Source organism: Ahaetulla prasina, chromosome 1, assembly GCF_028640845.1.
Source record: "Ahaetulla prasina isolate Xishuangbanna chromosome 1, ASM2864084v1, whole genome shotgun sequence".
Lineage (NCBI taxonomy): Eukaryota > Metazoa > Chordata > Lepidosauria > Squamata > Colubridae > Ahaetulla > Ahaetulla prasina.
The window spans coordinates 248,066,898-248,085,484 of NC_080539.1; the positions used below are offsets into that span (position 1 = coordinate 248,066,898).

The window sequence follows — 18,587 nt, forward strand, 5'->3', positions numbered from 1 at the left end:
AATATTGATGACAATGCTTCCGTAAGCTTGTTTAGGGCAAAAATTATTTGTAAATAAAAATATTGTTTTCAAGATGTTCTGTTATTGCTTTTAAAATATTGTATATTATTTATATTTGCTCTTTGGTCTTGTTAATATGAATTTAGTATAAATCATGTCAACTGTAGAATCCAACTTCAGTTGGATATTACAATACATTCATTTTTTATTCCTGAATGAATTGTAATAGCCAAACAGAACCTCAGTGATTCAAGACACTTAGAGTTTAATGCTCTACATGGCTTTTCAAAATTAACTCTATTGGATTCAGTAGGCCTTACATCCAGTTAAGGGCTATAACCTTTCAAATATTGTTTTTATCCTAGCTCTCTCTAGCAATCCACAAATGCCAAAATCAGTTCTGCACTCTTTTTGATCTGATGCTGAGGACAAGCACTCAAATTAGTACCTATGGGTCAATTCTGTAATCACTATTTAGTATGGATGAAATGTATTCTATTTAACAGGAATCAGTTATTTAACAACAGCAGTTGGAATTGTTTTTGGAAATATATAACTAGACTCTATATACCAAACCCTCCCATTATTACTACATGTTTACAAAGCTCTTGTGTAATGAAAACTGACAGCAACATAGGCATGCACTGTAGTAACTAACAGTACCATAAGGATTTACCAACAACATTAGTAGTGCTTGAATAATACTTTGGATATAAGGAAAAATAGGCATTATGAAATTTTTTTAAAAAAATAATTTAATCTGTTGTTTAGTTATTTATTTATTTGATTTATATTGCTGCCTATTTGCCCATGGCGACTCAAGGCAGCTTACAGAATATAAAAAACCACATTTAAAAAACGGTAAAAGTCATAAAAAAATCAAATAAATTAATGTAATAAAATTACCCCTGACCCCCACCTCCCGCACCAGTGACAACTGATCACACGAGCCATTTAATGGGCTCCATCTGCTCTGGGTTCTCCAGGCTCGCTGGCAGAACCAGGTCTTCAGCGCCCTCTGGAAGAGAATTAGGGTGGGGGCCATTCTAATCTCTGGGGGAATGATGTTCCAGAGAGAGGGAGCCACCATAGAGAAGGCCGTTCTTCTGGGTCCCACCAGGTGTATCTCCCTTGGGGATGGAACCCACAATATTCCCTGCTTCCCTGGTCTGATGGGTTGGGTAGATGTGACCGGCAAGAGACGGTCCCTCAGATAACTTGGTCCCAAGCCATGAAGGGTGACAATCAGCACCTTGAATTGTTTTACTGGATTAAGGGCAATGCAATCCCTTGTTCTGTTTCCTCATTTCCCCCCAATACTACTGGAAATTAACCCCAGAGGAAAAAGTCCACCTCATAACTCCCAGTCCTGTTGAACTATAATACAAAGTATTATCTTTTTTTACACTTTTTGAAAGACATAAAAGCTAAAGAATCATACTAGATGCATTTGGTAGTAGTAAAATTGTGTTTATTATTTTTATTTTCCCTAAACTTAGTGCTGACCAGATGTCACTGCTATTTTAAAACTTAACACTAAAAATGGAGAAGAAATTATCCATTCTCATCAGGTCAGAACTGAAGGAGCTTCCTGGATGAGAAGCGAAACACTTTCAAAGAAAAAAAAACAAGAAAGCCCAGTTGCCTTTTGGAAAAAGCACCTATGGGAAAGCCATGACCTGGATGATTGAGAATCTCCATAGACCTTTGAACATTGTGTGCCAGAAGGGTAAAAATTAATCCCAATAAAGGGAATAGGGCAGCCATAATAAGAAAAGGCATAGCCTGGCTCTCTTCTATCACCCAGGATTGAAGCCACTTTCATCTCCTACCAGAAAGAACCTACATCTCCTATTGTTGTTGACTTGCAGGGCAACTAGATCCTTTACCTCCCATGAAGAGTGTTGGATCAGGTGATGGAAGAGACAGGATTCAGTGCTCAGAGTAACAACAGCTCTTTATTAGTAGATCAGTATAACCCAGCAGTCAGCTCGTCTGTCTGCATGCCCTTTTATAGGGAGCTGTCAGACGGATCGGCCAATGAGGTTTGAGTATCCCCCCTCCCCCGATTTGCGAACCTGAGTGAAGCCTATGCTCACTCAATTTCAATATGTAACAAATATCATCATGGCAAATAAAAAGCCAAATTAATATTATATATAGATCACTGGCAAAACTGCTGCCTTCCCTTTCTGTATCATGCCAATTTAACTCAGCCTCTGGACAGCAATTTGTTTTTGTAACATCTATACAGTTCCAAGAAAATTGTAGGCTTCATAATAACTTTGTACTGTTGAATGTACTGTCTGTGTGAACTCCTGCATTGTGATCAAAAGAAGGCAGATGTTATAATCACAAATCATCCTTACAGAAGGAAGGCTTTGCTATATTGTACTAGATATGTCAACCAACACACGTGCTCTTCAGTGCTGAAGAACTTTTCATTCACTTCAAAGGATCATTTGTTCTAGGAAGTCTCAAACAGTTATTTCTTTGACATGGTTAATTCATAGAGCATAATTTAGACATTTTCCAAAAGAAACAGACTGTCTTAAAATGGGCTTTTCAAAGAAATTGCAGGAAAATTATCATCATTAAATAATATAACATTTCATACAAAGTTAGGGGAGCTCCTTAGATAAAAAGAGAGTTCTACAAGGAGGAGGTTTCTTAAAATATTAAAGCTTTTTCCAATGTTTATGCAGAAAAAGGCATAAGTTTTTTTGCTATCATTACAACCACGTATCTTCTGGCTGTAAAGTAATCAATCTATTTCTAAAAGGTAAAAAGGTTTATACAATCTGTAACTATTGCTTCCATTTTGCACTGAATACCAAGGATGAAACATTAGTGAGATTTTCAGAAAAAGTAAAGAGTTTTTAATTTCCCTCTAATGGTATTCTTACTATGTGTTACTCAGAGAAGTTCAGTGAAAAAGAACCTTAAAAAATTAGGAGTTCTTAGTTTGTTAGTCAGCTGGGCATCAGTAACACAATATATTTTCACTGCACTTTAACAAGATTTCCATTGGATTATGTTTTATGCTGGAGTGTGTTTTGTTCTTTGACATGGGTGGAATGTAGGGACTGAACTTTTGTGATCTGAGAAATATGCATTTTTTTTAGTGTTATATCAGAATCCAGGTATTATTAACTTGGCCTTATTCAATAGATATGGCTTAGGTATGTCAACTCAGTCTCCTGGAACTGGTCTTTCTTCACTTTACAACTGTAAAGATGAACAGTTTTGCTAATTCCTGATATTTGTAGATTTTTGGAAAATTTCTCTTCTATAGGCTATATAAGGAGAACCAGTGTGAACCAAATGAAAGATTTTCCTCAAAAAACAAAAAAACAAAAACAAAAACAAAAAAAAACCCCAAAACCCACACACAACTCAAATTTTGAGAAGGAAAAATGAAATTCATATTTTAAAAAAGGTATGGGAAATATATATAGATGTTTAAAAAGGAGGATTTTAAATTTTTTTATATAGGTTCATGCAAACATAAAATGACTTAACTTAGATGTGTTCAAGTACAAAAAACTTAAGTGTTCTTTTCTGTTATGAATATGGTCTTTACTGACTCTGCTTAAAAATGTACATTAAGAAAAATGAACCATAAATTAATTAAAATTATGTGTAAAATAAAACTATAGATTAGCACCTGCCAGGAATAACTGGGATCTAAGAATGTTGGATTTGAAGACCATGATGACATATATCACATGATTTGCAGAATCAAATAACAAATTTGTAGATGACACTAAGCTGGTGGGAATAGCAAATACTCCAGAATATAGGTTCAAGATACAAAATGATCTCAGCAGATTTATTGGGTATGTCTAGTTTAATGAAACGGACTAAGGGTGACATTATAGCAGTGTTCCAATATCTAAGAGCCTACCACAAAGAAGAGGGGTGTGTGTATCAACCTATTCTCCAGAGCATCTGAAGGCAGAAGAAGAAGCAACAGATGGAAACTAATCAAGGTGAGAATTAACCTGGAAATAAGGAGAAATTTCCTGAGAGTTAGAACACTTAATCAGTGGAATGGCTTTCCTTCAGAAGTTCTGGGTTTTCCATCACTGGCGGGTTTTAAAAAGAGATTGGATAACCATTTGCCTGAAATGGTAGAAGATCTGCTTGAGCAAAAGGCTGGACTAGAAGACTTCTGAGGTCTCTTCCAATTCCATTATTCTGTTATTTTGCTTGTACTATCATTATACAACCTGCTAATAGAAATTCTGATTGAAGAACATAAGCTACAACTAAAGCATAATATGCCAGTGCAGAATGTAAGATTATGCTAATACAGTACAGGTTGCTTCCAAAATTTTCAGCCAGTCTGAAGACTGATAAAGGGAAATGACATCCAACAGACCTGGGGACTACCAGGATGGGAAATTGTTCTGTTCATGGAAGTAACCAGCGTTTCAATTGGAAAAGGAGTGGGACGATTAACCAATTGTTAGCTTTCAATCATCACATCAAATATTCTGGTTTGTTTCCTATTATGAAATAACCAAAGATTTATACAAATTGTTATCAAAGTTATCAAAATCAGGCCCTTTAAGCGACAATGCATTGATGATATAAGAATTTAAAAATACTCCCTGGCTTGAAGGCTTTAGCCCTGTTCATCTGTTACAAATTTGAAATTAGCCCCATCCCCTTACTAACATTTCTCAACTGCAATTTCTGCTTTCAGACATTTTGAAGGCTAGGAGATTCTTCAAGTATAGTTGCATTATAAGACTTATACTGAAGTCAACATGCATACATTTCTACATTGGTTGGCTTTTGTCTTGTAGGTATGCAAGACATACAAACCACTCCAGAAGAAAGATGGAGCAATCTTGGCATATGTATGCTAATTGTCAAGAGCAGTCCCACAGAATGAGCACTCCTAATTCCATAAAACATAAACAGTGTTGTCGTAGAATACAAGAAAGCATAAATGCAATCTGACACCCACTGATAATTTATTAACTATTGAAGCCATTTGGTTTACACTTTGCATTAAAACTTGATGCAATTTATTTAGCTGATCAGGTCATCCTTATTTTAAACCATAATTCGTTACTTGCTTGTTGATTGCAACTGTAGCCCAATAAGATGTTGATACAAAAATACAAGGCTTGTGGTTTTTCTAGCATTTTAGGGCCTGTCTAAGCCTCCAAATAGTCTACTTACTAAGATCAAAGCGGTTAAAAAAAGTCAACAAACAAATCATGAATGGAAAAACATGTCTTTTTCTTTTTTTGCCTTGTTTCTGGTTGGTTCAGCATATTATAATTCAGACAAATCCGTGTCTTTTCTTTCTAATTCGTATTATTTTAAAGGAATTATTTGAGGGGGGGGCGGATTTTTGCCCTTCAGGGGCAAAAAATAATAAATATCCTTTTCTGTCTTTCTATATCTCGTTAGCAAAACAGACATTAACTTTCCTCTGAGCTTTGGAAATCGGAATAAGGGAAGATTGGACGCTCAATCATCAAACCATTTTTTCTCCAATCCCATAATTCCAAGTTTATGAGGGAACTTAATGTTCTGCCACACTTGGCCATGAATTTGCCAAACTAGAAAGAAAAAATCCCGCGTTTTTGTTGTTGTTGCTGCTGTCAGTATATATCACCTTCAAACATTTTATTTTTATTTTATAGGCAACTCTTTTGCCCTAAGTGCCCAAATGTACTGCTGTTTTATTTATGAGGTTTTTAATTGCAGGCAAAAATGGTGTTACCTGATGCAGAGAGCTCATAAAAATTCTTTTGAAGACAGGTGGAATTTCTGCATATAATACAATTCAGGAACATTGTGAACCTAACCGATTTTACTACTTCTTTTTATTAGTGTGGAACCACACCGAATATATATGTATTATTGCCTGCTTCATAGAATCCTATAAACAAACCCCTTTGGCTATGGTTTGTCTTGAACTGCTGTCAGGCTTTTCTCAGCTGACAAGTTAAAATATTGAAAGAATATATTTTCCAGGGCACAAAGACACAGATAAAGCTGATTTATTGTGGCAAGCCTTTGATCCATTACAAAAGACATCTAGTGATTGCAGTTTATCCAATGCAAGTTCTATTTATACTACAGTCAATATTCTGTTCCTTGTGCCTTTCCCCCACCCATTCTACATCAAGCAATTCTCTTGTGAATTGGTGTTACAATATCCATTTGTACTTTGTTTTGGGAATGGCCTAATAATAGGTGGTTTTACTTTTGATTGGCTCAGCTTTGGGAAACCACAGTAAGAAAAGATGGACTATAAATACAGGTAGTCTTTGTTTAGCAACTGCCACATTTAACGATGATTTAGTTATTTTTTTGGTTTTGTTTGTTTAAAACATTTTTATAGCCTCCTGTCTTCTACCAAAATCTGGGCAGCTCCCAATCAAGAATTAAGGCTACATAAACTATAGGTAATCCTCAACTTACAACAGTTTATTTACTGATTGTTCAAAGTTACAATGGCACTGAAAAAAGTGACTCATGACCATTTTTCACACTTACAACTGTTGCAGCATCCCTAGGGTCACGCAATCAAAATTCAGACAACTGACTCATATTTATGACAGTTGCAGTGGCCCGGGGGAGTCAGGTGATCACTTTTTGTGAAGCAAAGTCAATGGGGAAGCCAGGTTTACTTAACAACCGTGTCCTAATTTCACTTCAGTGATTCACTTAACAACTGTGGCAAGAAAGGTCATAAAATGGGGCAAAATTCACTTAACAAATATCTCACTTAGCTATGTAAGTTTGGGGCTCAATTGTGGTCATATGTTGAGGATTACCTGTATTAAAGCCACACTAAAACCATAAACATTAGAAACAATCATAACAAAAAAGAACTGGTGCCAAATCAAACTTCCAACATGCAATCAGCTCATGCTATTCCAGCTCTATCAAGCCAAGTCTTCAGTGACGATGGCTAAAGCGTTCTGGAGGGAATCTCTGGTTATTCTTGATAATCTTAATAAAGTGTATGGAATTATTCTAAACACAATTTTATGTGGAAGAGCTGGTTTTCTTTTCTTTTCCTTTGCTCTGTATTTGTTTCCTTTATTTCCAGAAGAGATATAGTAATGATTATACCTTTTTTTCTTTTTTCAGAGAGTTTTGTATTATTCTTGAACTCTTATTCAGCCATAGCTAATTCCATAATTTTATTTTTTTTATTTTTTTATTTTGTTTCATTTTGTCACAACAGTATACATAAACATCGACATAAAAACAACAACTCATCATAAAAGAAATATATATATTTAAGCAAAAGTATGCAACAACTATGTTAATTTGATATAATGAAGGGAACAATAGGACAGGAAAGGTAGGCACTTTTGTGCTCTTATGCATGCCCCTTATAGTCCTCTTAGGAATGGGGTGAGGTCAATAGTAGACAGTTTTTGGTTGAAGATTTTGGGATTTTGAGTAGAGACTATAGAATCAGGTAATGAGTTCCAAGCGTTAACAACTCTGTTACAGAAGTCATATTTTTTGCAATCAAGTTTGAAGCAGTTGACGTTAAGTTTGAATCTATTGTTTGCTCTTGTATTATTGCGATTGAAGCTGAAGTAGTCTTTTACAGGAAGGATATTGCGATAGATGATTCTGTGTGTTAAACATAGGTCATGTCGGAGTAGGCGGAGTTCTAAGTTTTCTAATCCCAGGATTTCAAGCCTGGTGGCATAAGGTATTTTGTTGTTTTCGGAGGAGTGAAGAACTCTTCTAGTAAAATATTTCTAGACGCGTTCGATTGTATTAATGTCAGAGATGTGGTATGGGTTCCAGACGGATGAGCTGTATTCAAGAATAGGCCTGGCAAATGTTTTGTATGCTCTGGTTAGTAGTGTAGAGTTTTTGGAAAAGAAGCTGCGTAAAATTAGGTTTACAACTCTTAGAGCTTTTTTTGCTATGTAGTTGCAGTGGGCTTTGGCATTTAGGTCATTTGATATGAAAACTCCAAGGTCTTTGACAGGGTTGTGGTTGTCAGTAAGGTAATGTCCATCAAGCTTGTACTTGTTGTTAGGGTTCTTTTTTCCAATATGTAAGACTGAGCATTTGCTGGTTGAGATTTGGAGTTGCCAAGTTTTAGATCAATCGGAAACAAAGTCAAGGTCTTCTTGAAGGGTAGAAGTATTTTTCTTGAAATACTTATTATTTCATATATATAATAATATATAATATAATATATATATATTATATTATATTATAATATTATATTATATTATATATATAATATAATATATAATATAATATAATATAATAATATATAATAATATAATAATATAATATAATATAATATATAATATATAATATAATATAATAATAATATATAATAATAATATATATAATATATTATATTATATATAATATAATATAATATATTATATATAATATAATATATTATATATATATAATATACTTATTATTAAATACTTATTATAGTATTATTCTTGAAGGGTAGTGGTATTAAATAGTTTGACATCGTCAGCAAAGAGAACACAATAACTTGAGATAAAGTCACAGAGATCATTTATGTATAGTATGAAGAGCGTTAGTCCAAGAACACTACCTTGGGGAATGCCACTTTTGACAGGAACAGGATTTGATAGAGCATTGCCAATTTTGACCACTTGTTGTCTGTTTGATAGGAAGGCATTTATCCAATTGTGAAGAGGTCCTGAAATGCTGTAGGATTTTAGTTTTAGGAGAAGTTTATCATGTACTACTGAGTCAAAAGCTTTGCAGAAGTCTATGTAGATTGCATCTATTGCTCTTCCTTGATCAAGGTTGGTAGTCCATATGTTTTTGCAATGGAGAAATTGTAAGTTACAAGATAATTTTTTTCTGAAACCAAATTGTTTGTTAGAGAGTAGGTTGTTTGTTTCAAGGTGGAGTGTAATGGATTGGTTTATGATAGATTCCATTACTTTGCATGAGACACAACATAGAGAGATAGGTCTGTAATTTTCAACTAAGCTGGGATCTCCTTTTTTGAAGATAGGGATGACTGTGGCTAGAGACCAGAGTTTGGGAAGGGAACTAGTCGTGAAGGCTTTTCCAAAGATTATGCTTAGGGGTTCTGCTATATTAATTGAAAGTTTTTTTAAAAAAAATATGCACATAGTCCATCAGGTTTTATTTATTTATTTATTTAATCACATTTTTATACCGCCCTATCTCCCGAGGGACTCAATAGATAATGACGGTTTCAGGTTGCGAAGAGCTTTTTCAACATTATCTTCTGTGAAGTCTATATGTGTTAAGTCGTTAACATTTTTGGTACGATTCTCAAGGTCCATATCACTAGAAGTTTGGTGTAAAACGCTTAAAGTATTTGGGTAACAAAAAGAAAACCACTATTATTTCTGGACAAAATTCCAGAAATGTAACATTTTTTCTTTTCTCTGAATAAGGAAAAGATTTTTTTTTAAAAAAGATCAACTTCACTGGTCAAACCAGAAGTCATACTGATTATCATTTTAGATTGTTATACACTGAACTGCATTCTTGTACAAGGAGGGGAAGTGATTAGAAGAAGAACTTGAAAAGCCAGTTTCTCTGTGTCTGCTTCTTGTTTTATTGTATTTATAATTTTGTTCTTGTTCCCAACATTTGGTTACCAAACAAACAGTATTATATCCAAAATAAATACGTTTATATTTCTGATTAGGCTTATATACATGGAAATACATGCCAAATTCTTACCTTGATGATAGAAGAGCAGATTTAATTCCTGGGAGGTCTTGTGTTAAACCGAACTCTTATAGTAAATTGTATAGTTCTTGAAAGATGATTGACCAGGTTCAACTATGTTTCTAATAGCAATATGTGACAAGCTTAATACAAAACAAATGTTCAAAGCTATTTCTAAAATAAATGAAAAGTCATTGCTATTTACTAAAAACACACCTGCTCATTTCATGCTGAGGGTTTCTCTGATACACAGTTATATTATTAGGAGCCATTTAAAGATTTGATCTTGTCCTTAGGTGCTTATCCATATGCTCCTCAGAAAGCTAATAAATAGCCCCCAAAAATAAGAAACAGACCAGTGGTGGGTTGCTACTGGTTCGCCCTGGTTCGGGCGAACTGGTAGCAGTGGCGGTGGGAGGCTGTGCACGTGCAGAAGTGTTGTGTGAGCATGCGCAAGTGCACCCACGAGTGAATTGGTAGCGACGGGTTTTGAAACCCGCCCCTGAAACAGACCATCATTATACCTGCTCTTAATTAACATAACTGTATGAAGACCAGTTTTAGGTCATTGCTTGAATTCTCTGCTTAGTATTTATCATTCATCTATGTGCAGTTACCTTTTAGAAAACAGCAATAGTACAAATTTATACCTGATTATTCAAAAGTGCCCAGTGGAGCTTTATTCTCTTATTTTAGGATTAGACTCAGGGGCTATAGCAGTAACCTCTCCTGATAATACCTGAAGTAAAGATCCATTAGTCAAATTCTATGGATTCTCGCTCTGATGGTAAAACACAATAAAAAACACATATTGCTGAAACAATTATAGAAAATATTCAAGAATACTTGTGTATTCTTGGACCTGCAGCTGGTTTGAAAGATGTAGCTGTGTAAGAACTCTTCTTTCAGATGATTACATGACAAATAGACCATGTAATATGCTTCAAGTTGTCTTGGAAGGAATTAGAAGGTTCTAAATTCTTGGAATATCCACATCATTGATATAACAACAAAAAAATTACAATATTTAAATTAAGCATAAGTTGCAATAATGTCTGACCTTTTATTAGGAGAAAATTGTCAAAAAACAACAACAGCCCCAAAGCATCTCTCCCAAACATGATTGATGCCGTTGCAACTGTCTCTTGCTATTCTTGCTGCAACATGCTTAAACAACTTGGAAATGTTTCCTTGAACTCCTAGGTCAGTCATATGAAATCCGTCTACTTGAGAATAGGAAATTGGGAGAGTTTCAAGATTTAAACACAAAATATGTAAAGGTAAGGATATTTTCTTCCTGCTGCCACACACTGGATATAGATTATGCTGCTGGAAAATACTTTAAGGGTACATGAGCCACAGTGGTTGCTCTGTTTCCTGATTTACTTAGAAATAATGGGAATTCCAGGGTTTTGGGTACATTAAAGATTTTCTAAATTCCCTGACAACCATGAACAATTTCTTTATAAATTATTTGTATTTAATCTGTGCCTTTCTGCCAGATACGCTTTGCATATTGGAATGTTCCACAGTCAATTCTAGATGCAGTTTTTGTACATTGTACATTGTCTGCCAAGTGTAGAACCTGATTCTACACTTCTACATCCAGGATTCTTTCATATTTTTCATTATTATTCATGATGCATAAATCTTTTTTTAAGGAAACTTGAATACTCATGGTCCTTTTTCAGGAATCCCCAATGTTTGAGGAATTTCAAAGAATAAATACTGTTTGAGAACTACTGATCTACACCTGTGGTCTTCTGGTCACAAAGTTAGACATATTTTGGACTGAAATAGCATTTACATTTCTTGACTGCATCCTTATTTGCAACAGTGCAACATCTATTAAATATCAAATCAAGGGATACTAATTTTTTTATTGCAGGTATATACAAACCGCAACTAGGTAAGACTGCCTTTGTAGTTTTTGACAACATCCAGCATTTGCCACATTTGCCCCAGTGTATGCTAACAGAAATTTGTTGACTAATTGGTCAGCACAGCAGACTTGTAAATTTATGACTTGAGAATTTATTACTATAAGTTGGAGTTTTACTACCACTTAAGAATTCAGTGTTTGTTTATATATTGTGTTTTAGAATCAAAAAAACAAAATAATATCATGTAATAAAATGACTACATATTTCTATTCTGTCTAAAGAAAGATACATAAATTTCATGAATTGCACTGGAATTTTAACAAGCCACTTTGCAATCAGAGGCACAACCTACAAAATGCCATTGGATCCTCAATGCATCTAGTTCAGGGGTGTCAAACTTGATTTCACTGACTATAAATTATCAGGGGTGTGTTTGACCTTGGGGGCCAGGGTGGGCATGGCTAGGTTGCACATGGTCAGCTTGATGCTCCCAAGTTCTGTTTTCAGCTGTGATGGCCTCCTGCAACCCTCTGCCAGTGAAAATGGAGCTGGGCAGAGGCAACGTGGGCCGGTCCGTCGCTGTTTCAAGGGCAGCCCCGCAAGCCTTGAGTTTGACACCCATGATCTATTTCAAAACGCAAGCCTACAGTTCATAACACGGAAATCAATATAAAAAACACAGATTGTTTTGGATCTCTATTGGACTCTTCATTTGGATATAAAACTTCTAAGATCTTTTCCCTTAATAAATGGTCTGATTAAATAAAGACAAATGATTCATATCCTATATTATAAAAGCTACTCACTTTTATCTTTTGACAGTTCCTGGAGATTTCAGAGTATTAATCTCCATTCTATTACTCAATCAAAAATATTTCACTTTCTTGATGTTTAGTTCTTCCAAGGATTTGTTAAAAACTACTAGTGACAGTAAGATATGATTTACAAAGTGGGATGTATCTTGCTATTTGCAATGGATATCACATGACAAGATACTATACTACTAAACAATACTGTTTTCCAGATTGCAGATTGTTGTCAGTATTTTCTGAATGTAAATTTTATTTTAATTAAAATATTATTCTTTATGATGATGGGTGATTTCTGCACATCGACTTAAATAAAATACACATTGCAAGTCTTCTATCAGCTTTGTCCTGGAAGTAGAAAGTATAATTTCTTTAAAATACCTGCATCTAGCTTCTTTTATTATTTCATCCACTTTTTTCCCCACAGAGCATTATTCGGGTAGTTTTTCATGATCGGCGTTTGCAATATACTGAGCACCAACAGCTAGAAGGCTGGAGATGGAGTCGGCCTGGAGACCGCATCCTTGACATAGGTGAGAACTTTTCGTTATGATATCCATTGCTTCTTTCTTGAATGTTCAGTATGACTTGCCTGTAAAATACAACAAAGTGTTCTTTATACTTGTTGTATTTACGAATTGGAAAATAGTTGGTCCTTTATACCTGTTGTAATATTTAAGAATTGGAAAATACTTGGTGTCTTGAAATAATCAACAAGATTTTGCTTTTGTTAGATTTCATTCCAATATCAATGAAACATTTTTTTTTTTGCATTAATGTATTTATTTCTCACCTTTTAGGTAAAAGCTGTTAGAAAAGTGGCTTTTATATAACCACATCCATTTTTTGCTGATAGTACTATAAACAAACTCTTTACCTGTGCTATGAAAGCCAGAAGAGGTATAAATAGGGTAGGATAACTTTAGTTTCCCAGGATTGTGAAATACAACTCCAGGAATCCATTTCAGATGGAAAGGCTCAGACGAGGTTTCTTTTCTTTTATGTACACTGAGAGCATATGCACCAAGACAAATTCCTTGTGTGTCCAATCACACTTGGCCAAAAAAATAATTCTATTCTATTCTATTCTATTCTATTCTATTCTATTCTATTCTATTCTATTCTATTCTATTCTATTCTATTCTATTCTATTCTATTCTATTCTTACTCTGCAGCTAGTTGTGTCAGGCTGGTCTTTCAAATACATCTGGTGTTTATATTGTAATGTTTCTGCTCTTCAATTTTTAATTTTTTTAATATTTTAGGGGTTTTCTTCTACAGATATCCCACTGTCAGTTGGTATCTTAGATCCCAGAGCAAGTCCCACCCAGCTGAATACAGTTGAATTTCTGTGGGAACCATCTAAGAGAGCATCTGCATTTGTTCAGGTAAGGAAAGAAAATACCCCTAAGTGGAATATGTTTTATCTCAAGCCATTAGAGGGCATCATTCTTTCATGTTCTTTGGGATACATTTGATTGAGACTATATGGGATTGAGAATCTGAGAATTTTATTTCAGCCTCCCTTTAACTTTAATTGGTATTCCTTTCTTTATTGCCCAGAAATCAGACCAAAGCAAAAAACAACAACAATTCCATATAATTTAAAATGAAGTTGGAATCTTTATGTTGATGATGAATTGTGAGCAGACAGTAAAAACAGGATTATACAGTGCATTTAACAGTAACATTCCACCTCTAGGGTCTTGTATGCACATTTTGGAATTTGAAGAATGGCTGTTATAAAATGAGATTGTTCATAAAATAACACTTCTAAGGACATGAATGTTTACTAAATGGGCAGGACCGAAAAACCCTTAACTTATGTTTGAAAATCAATTCTTTTCAAATCTTTACAGTAAGTGTATTTTTTAAAAAAATTAGGGCTCCAAATTGCTGAGCATGAATCCCCTTTTGGGACTATAAATTACATTTATCAGTTGAGCATCCAGAGGGTGGCACCTTGGACTTGCTTGACCCTGCCAGGGTGGAGGTTAGAAGAAGTGATGATGCTGCCAAGATGGGAGAATGGATGGGCTACCTGCAGCTCAGGCACTTCTTCAATCTGCATAATAAAGGGGCATGATGATGATAGAGTTGCAGGCTGGCTGAGGGCTAGACATGGCTGCTCATTACCCTCTTGACAGCAGAGTACACAGAGTCCCCTTCTTGCCTTACTTCACCATTTCCATCAGATTCACCCACTTGCACTGAAAGAAAATTGCCTGACATACAAAGATGTGAGAGCAGGTACAGGTAGTCCTCAACTTATGATCACAATTGAGGCCAACATTTATGTTGCTAGGTGACACCATTGTTAAGTGGGGTTTGCCCCATTTTATGACCTTTCTTGCCATAGTCGTTAAGTGAATCACTGCATTTGTTAAGTTAGTAACACTGTTGTTAAGTGGATCTGGCTTTGCTTGACAGAAGGTTGCAGAAGTTGATCTCATGAACCCGGGACACTGCAACCATCATAAATACATGCCAGTTGCCAAGCAACCAAATTTTGATCACATGACCATGAGGATATTGCAATGGCTATAAGTGTGAATAATAGTCATAAGTCACTTTTTTCAATGCCGCTGTAACTTTGAATGGTCATTACATGAACTGTTGTAAGTTGAGGACTACCTGTTCTGTGTTCCTAACATCAGGAGCATGTGTTACATATATGCCATAATTAAGTCAACTGATTTTTTTTTTCACTTTTAATGTTTTAAAGGCAAGAAATAAACAAGACTATAAGAGAACAGCCTTGGAACAATATATCTCACCATTCAATCATAGTTTATATACAGTATAATACTAACTTTATAAAAAAATCAGTTCAACTAATGGAAGATAGAAATAAGCAATATTATGCACTTTATATTCCAGTTATTAAAGATTACATAATTTTCATTTTTCTCCAAGAAGAGTAAAATACTTTTTTAAAAAAGATATCTCTGAATATTTATACTTTTTCAGTATTAAAAGAGGCCTTACTTTTGAGCATAACAATAGTAACAATATTGAAATATGGTCCAAACTACCAGTGAACTTTTAATCATTAATACTTTTGGCATTATCTGGCCACTAGACAGATAATGATAGGACAAATTCCATTATTGTATGTTTGGTAGAAGGAAATAGCTGCTTTAGGGAAGAGCTGATGAAAAGGACAATGTAATTTGGGTAGTAGCAATAGCACCTATATACTGCCCCATAGATCTTTACAGCACTCTCTGGATAGTTTACAATATCAAAGAATTATTTGCATATTGCTCCCCTCTGGGTTCTCATTTTACCGACCTCAGAAGGATGTAACGCTGAATCAACTTTGAGCCCCATCAGGATCGAACTCCAGGCTGTTGGCAGAGTTTGCCTGCAATACTGCATTCTATCCACTGCGCCCTGAGGATTCAGTGGGTACCTCAATTTGGGTTATACTGATTCCTTTCCCATAGCTAAGCAGTAGGTTACATTATTAGTTCAGCTTCCCCACATAAAACTTGTCAAATATTTCTATTAAAAACAACAACAACCCACAACCCAAATCTCAAACAGTGTGATTTTGGACTTGAGCACTAAGCACATCTCTTTTGGTTAGGTGCACTGTATTAGTACGGAATTTACTCCAAGGAAACATGGAGGGGAGAAAGGGGTACCATTCCGAATACAAATGGATACATTTAAACAGAATGAAAATGGGGAGTATACAGAACACTTGCATTCTGCAAGCTGCCAGATCAAAGTATTTAAGGTAGGTGGCTAATTTCTTCTATTAATTTTGTGTCATAAGGAGATGCTACAAATGACATTTCTTCCTCCCCCCCCACCTTACTTCATTATTCTTGAAAAGAGGATGGTTGGACAGATATGAGGGGATCTGTAGGCTCTCAGAAAAGAAGAATGTATGGAGTTTAAATTGGCACAACTGGGGGCACGGAAAGATTGTTCTGTGAAAATTACAGATAATCACATATTAAAATTTGGATTTTTGGTTAATTTTTGACATCTCTTTACTTCCTCTTGGTGATCATTCCCCCTTTTTTGTCAGTTATTCAATTTCCTCTATATGGCCCCTTCACCTCTTAGTTCATTGAAAAGCTTGCTGTGCATCCAAGAACTGATTCTTAATCTCTTTTCATTTTTCCCCCCTCATTAGAATGGGATACAATTGTACTTATCTTATTCCCAACCTGCACTTCATTTGACGTAAGGATCTCTATTTATGGGATCCTACCTAGTACTTCTCAAATTCTGGGAAAATTTGTTCTCCTGAAGGGTGAATGAATGACTGCTTCAGTTTCTATTTTTATATAACTTGAGCATGGCCACTTTCTCATTGCTTTTACTTTTTTGGTAACCACTCTCAAATGTTTAAGATCAGATCTAAGAAAGCCCGTCTCTTATTTTTCTTGTCTGGCAAATGGAAGTCAGCAAGCCCAACTATGAAGATCTTGCGGTGCTGACTTCGTTTGTTTCCAACTGTGTTCCAGATGTTTGAATTCTTCTATTATTACCATGTTTCTTCTCTCTGCAAGTTCTTTAAGATATTTAAGAATGATTATCCATTTCTGTCTGGCTTGGTAGTCTACAACACACCATCATTTTAATGATTTTCCCTTCCTTGTATTCTTACAAAGTGCTTCCAAATAGACTCACACTAAAATTCCTGTCTATCAACACATGTATGCAGTTCCCACATATGAAGCTACTCTTCCTCCCCTTTTGCCTGGCATATTGCTTTTGAGTAAGTTATATCATTCAATCCCTACATTTCACTCATGAGTTTCATCCAACATCAAATTTTGTAATGTTGACTGTATCATATTTGCATTCAGACTCCTTGTTCTTTCTGTTTGTTCCCTATAATTTGTGCATTTATATAAAGATTCTTGACTCATGTGATTTGGCCTATTTCTTCCTGCATATATGCCTTCATTATTGTGTGATTTCATGCCCTGCATCCCACTTCAGATCAATTCCCGGAATAATACACGCTAAAATCTAATAAATAAATAAAATTAGAAACAAAATTTAATTCTAACTATTACTGAACAAATTGGAATATTAGCCAATGATGATTAACATAATAGATTATATCCATCTGAATGAAGGTGGGCATATCTCTGTATATATTTATGTATTTTTGATGTTTGGAATGGAGAGTGTGATATAGATACTTTATTGGGATATTGTTTTATATGCAATAAAGTAAAAATTATAAAAGGCAGTTCTCCAATAAAAATCCTCTCTGCCATGAAATTCACTTGATGAATAATCACTTTAATAATTCCAATATCTGTGAGCCTTCTAAGTTTGTTGAGTAGCTAAACTCCAAGGTTTGCAAAAGAAAAGCAGGAATTGTCCTGCTCCCCATGGTTGTATCCACTGATGCCATTGCTAATGGAATGTATCCTTCAGAAAGGGTGAAGAAACATCAGCACCCTCTACATATTGTTGAACTACCGGTATTTTTCACCAGAGCCGTATTTTGGCAAGATTTAGAGTTCAACAACACCTGGAACAGATTGCCCATGCCAATTTTACAAAAATAATTTTCAATCCTATATCCCATGGCACATATACACAAGGGAAGAATGTCCATTAAAACATGCCTCAATGTCACGTTTATCATCTATCAATAAAAACTTTTGCACTTTCTGTTTGATAATCCTTTGCTTAAGACAAACTAAATTTATATGTGCTTTTATAGCCTAAAGGAGCAGATAGGAAACAGAAAACAGACAGAGAAAAAATGGAGAAGAAAACCACTCAAGAAAGGGAGAAATATCAGCCTTCCTATGATACAACCATTCTCACTGAGGTACCACTGTCCTAGAGTTGCAGTGTTATATGGTTATTACTTGCAAAAGACTGCATATTTTATATGTATAAAAGGCAATATTGTGGAGTGTTCAATTTTGAAGCAAAATGATACAATGGGTAAAGTCTAAACAGGACACTGTTGCATTTTTAGATTTGATGGTGCTCAGTATGACCTGCTTGACCTATATTTAAAACTAATATATCCTAAAATTGATGCTTCCTAAAGTTCCAAAGTGCTGAAAAGGATGTTCTGCTGGATTCTGAAATTCAGGTCATCAATAATAACTTTCTAAACCAATTGGAACCAGTTATTTAAAGTGTCCCCACTTGGATACTAAGGTAATTTTCTAAAATCCACAGGCTTGGC

The 18,587-nt window shown here is 35.0% G+C and overlaps 1 protein-coding gene across 1 annotated transcript in view; it reads left to right on the plus strand.

Moving 5' to 3' along the window:
• The window catches only part of TFCP2L1 (transcription factor CP2 like 1), a 43,107-nt gene that overhangs the window by 12,779 nt on the left and 11,741 nt on the right, over positions 1 to 18,587 (plus strand). The window contains exons 3-7 of the mRNA XM_058195511.1: positions 10,915 to 10,991; positions 12,831 to 12,936; positions 13,685 to 13,791; positions 15,996 to 16,148; positions 18,108 to 18,218. Coding sequence (XP_058051494.1) covers positions 10,915 to 10,991; positions 12,831 to 12,936; positions 13,685 to 13,791; positions 15,996 to 16,148; positions 18,108 to 18,218 — 554 coding nt within the window. The remainder of the gene's footprint in view (positions 1 to 10,914; positions 10,992 to 12,830; positions 12,937 to 13,684; positions 13,792 to 15,995; positions 16,149 to 18,107; positions 18,219 to 18,587) is intronic.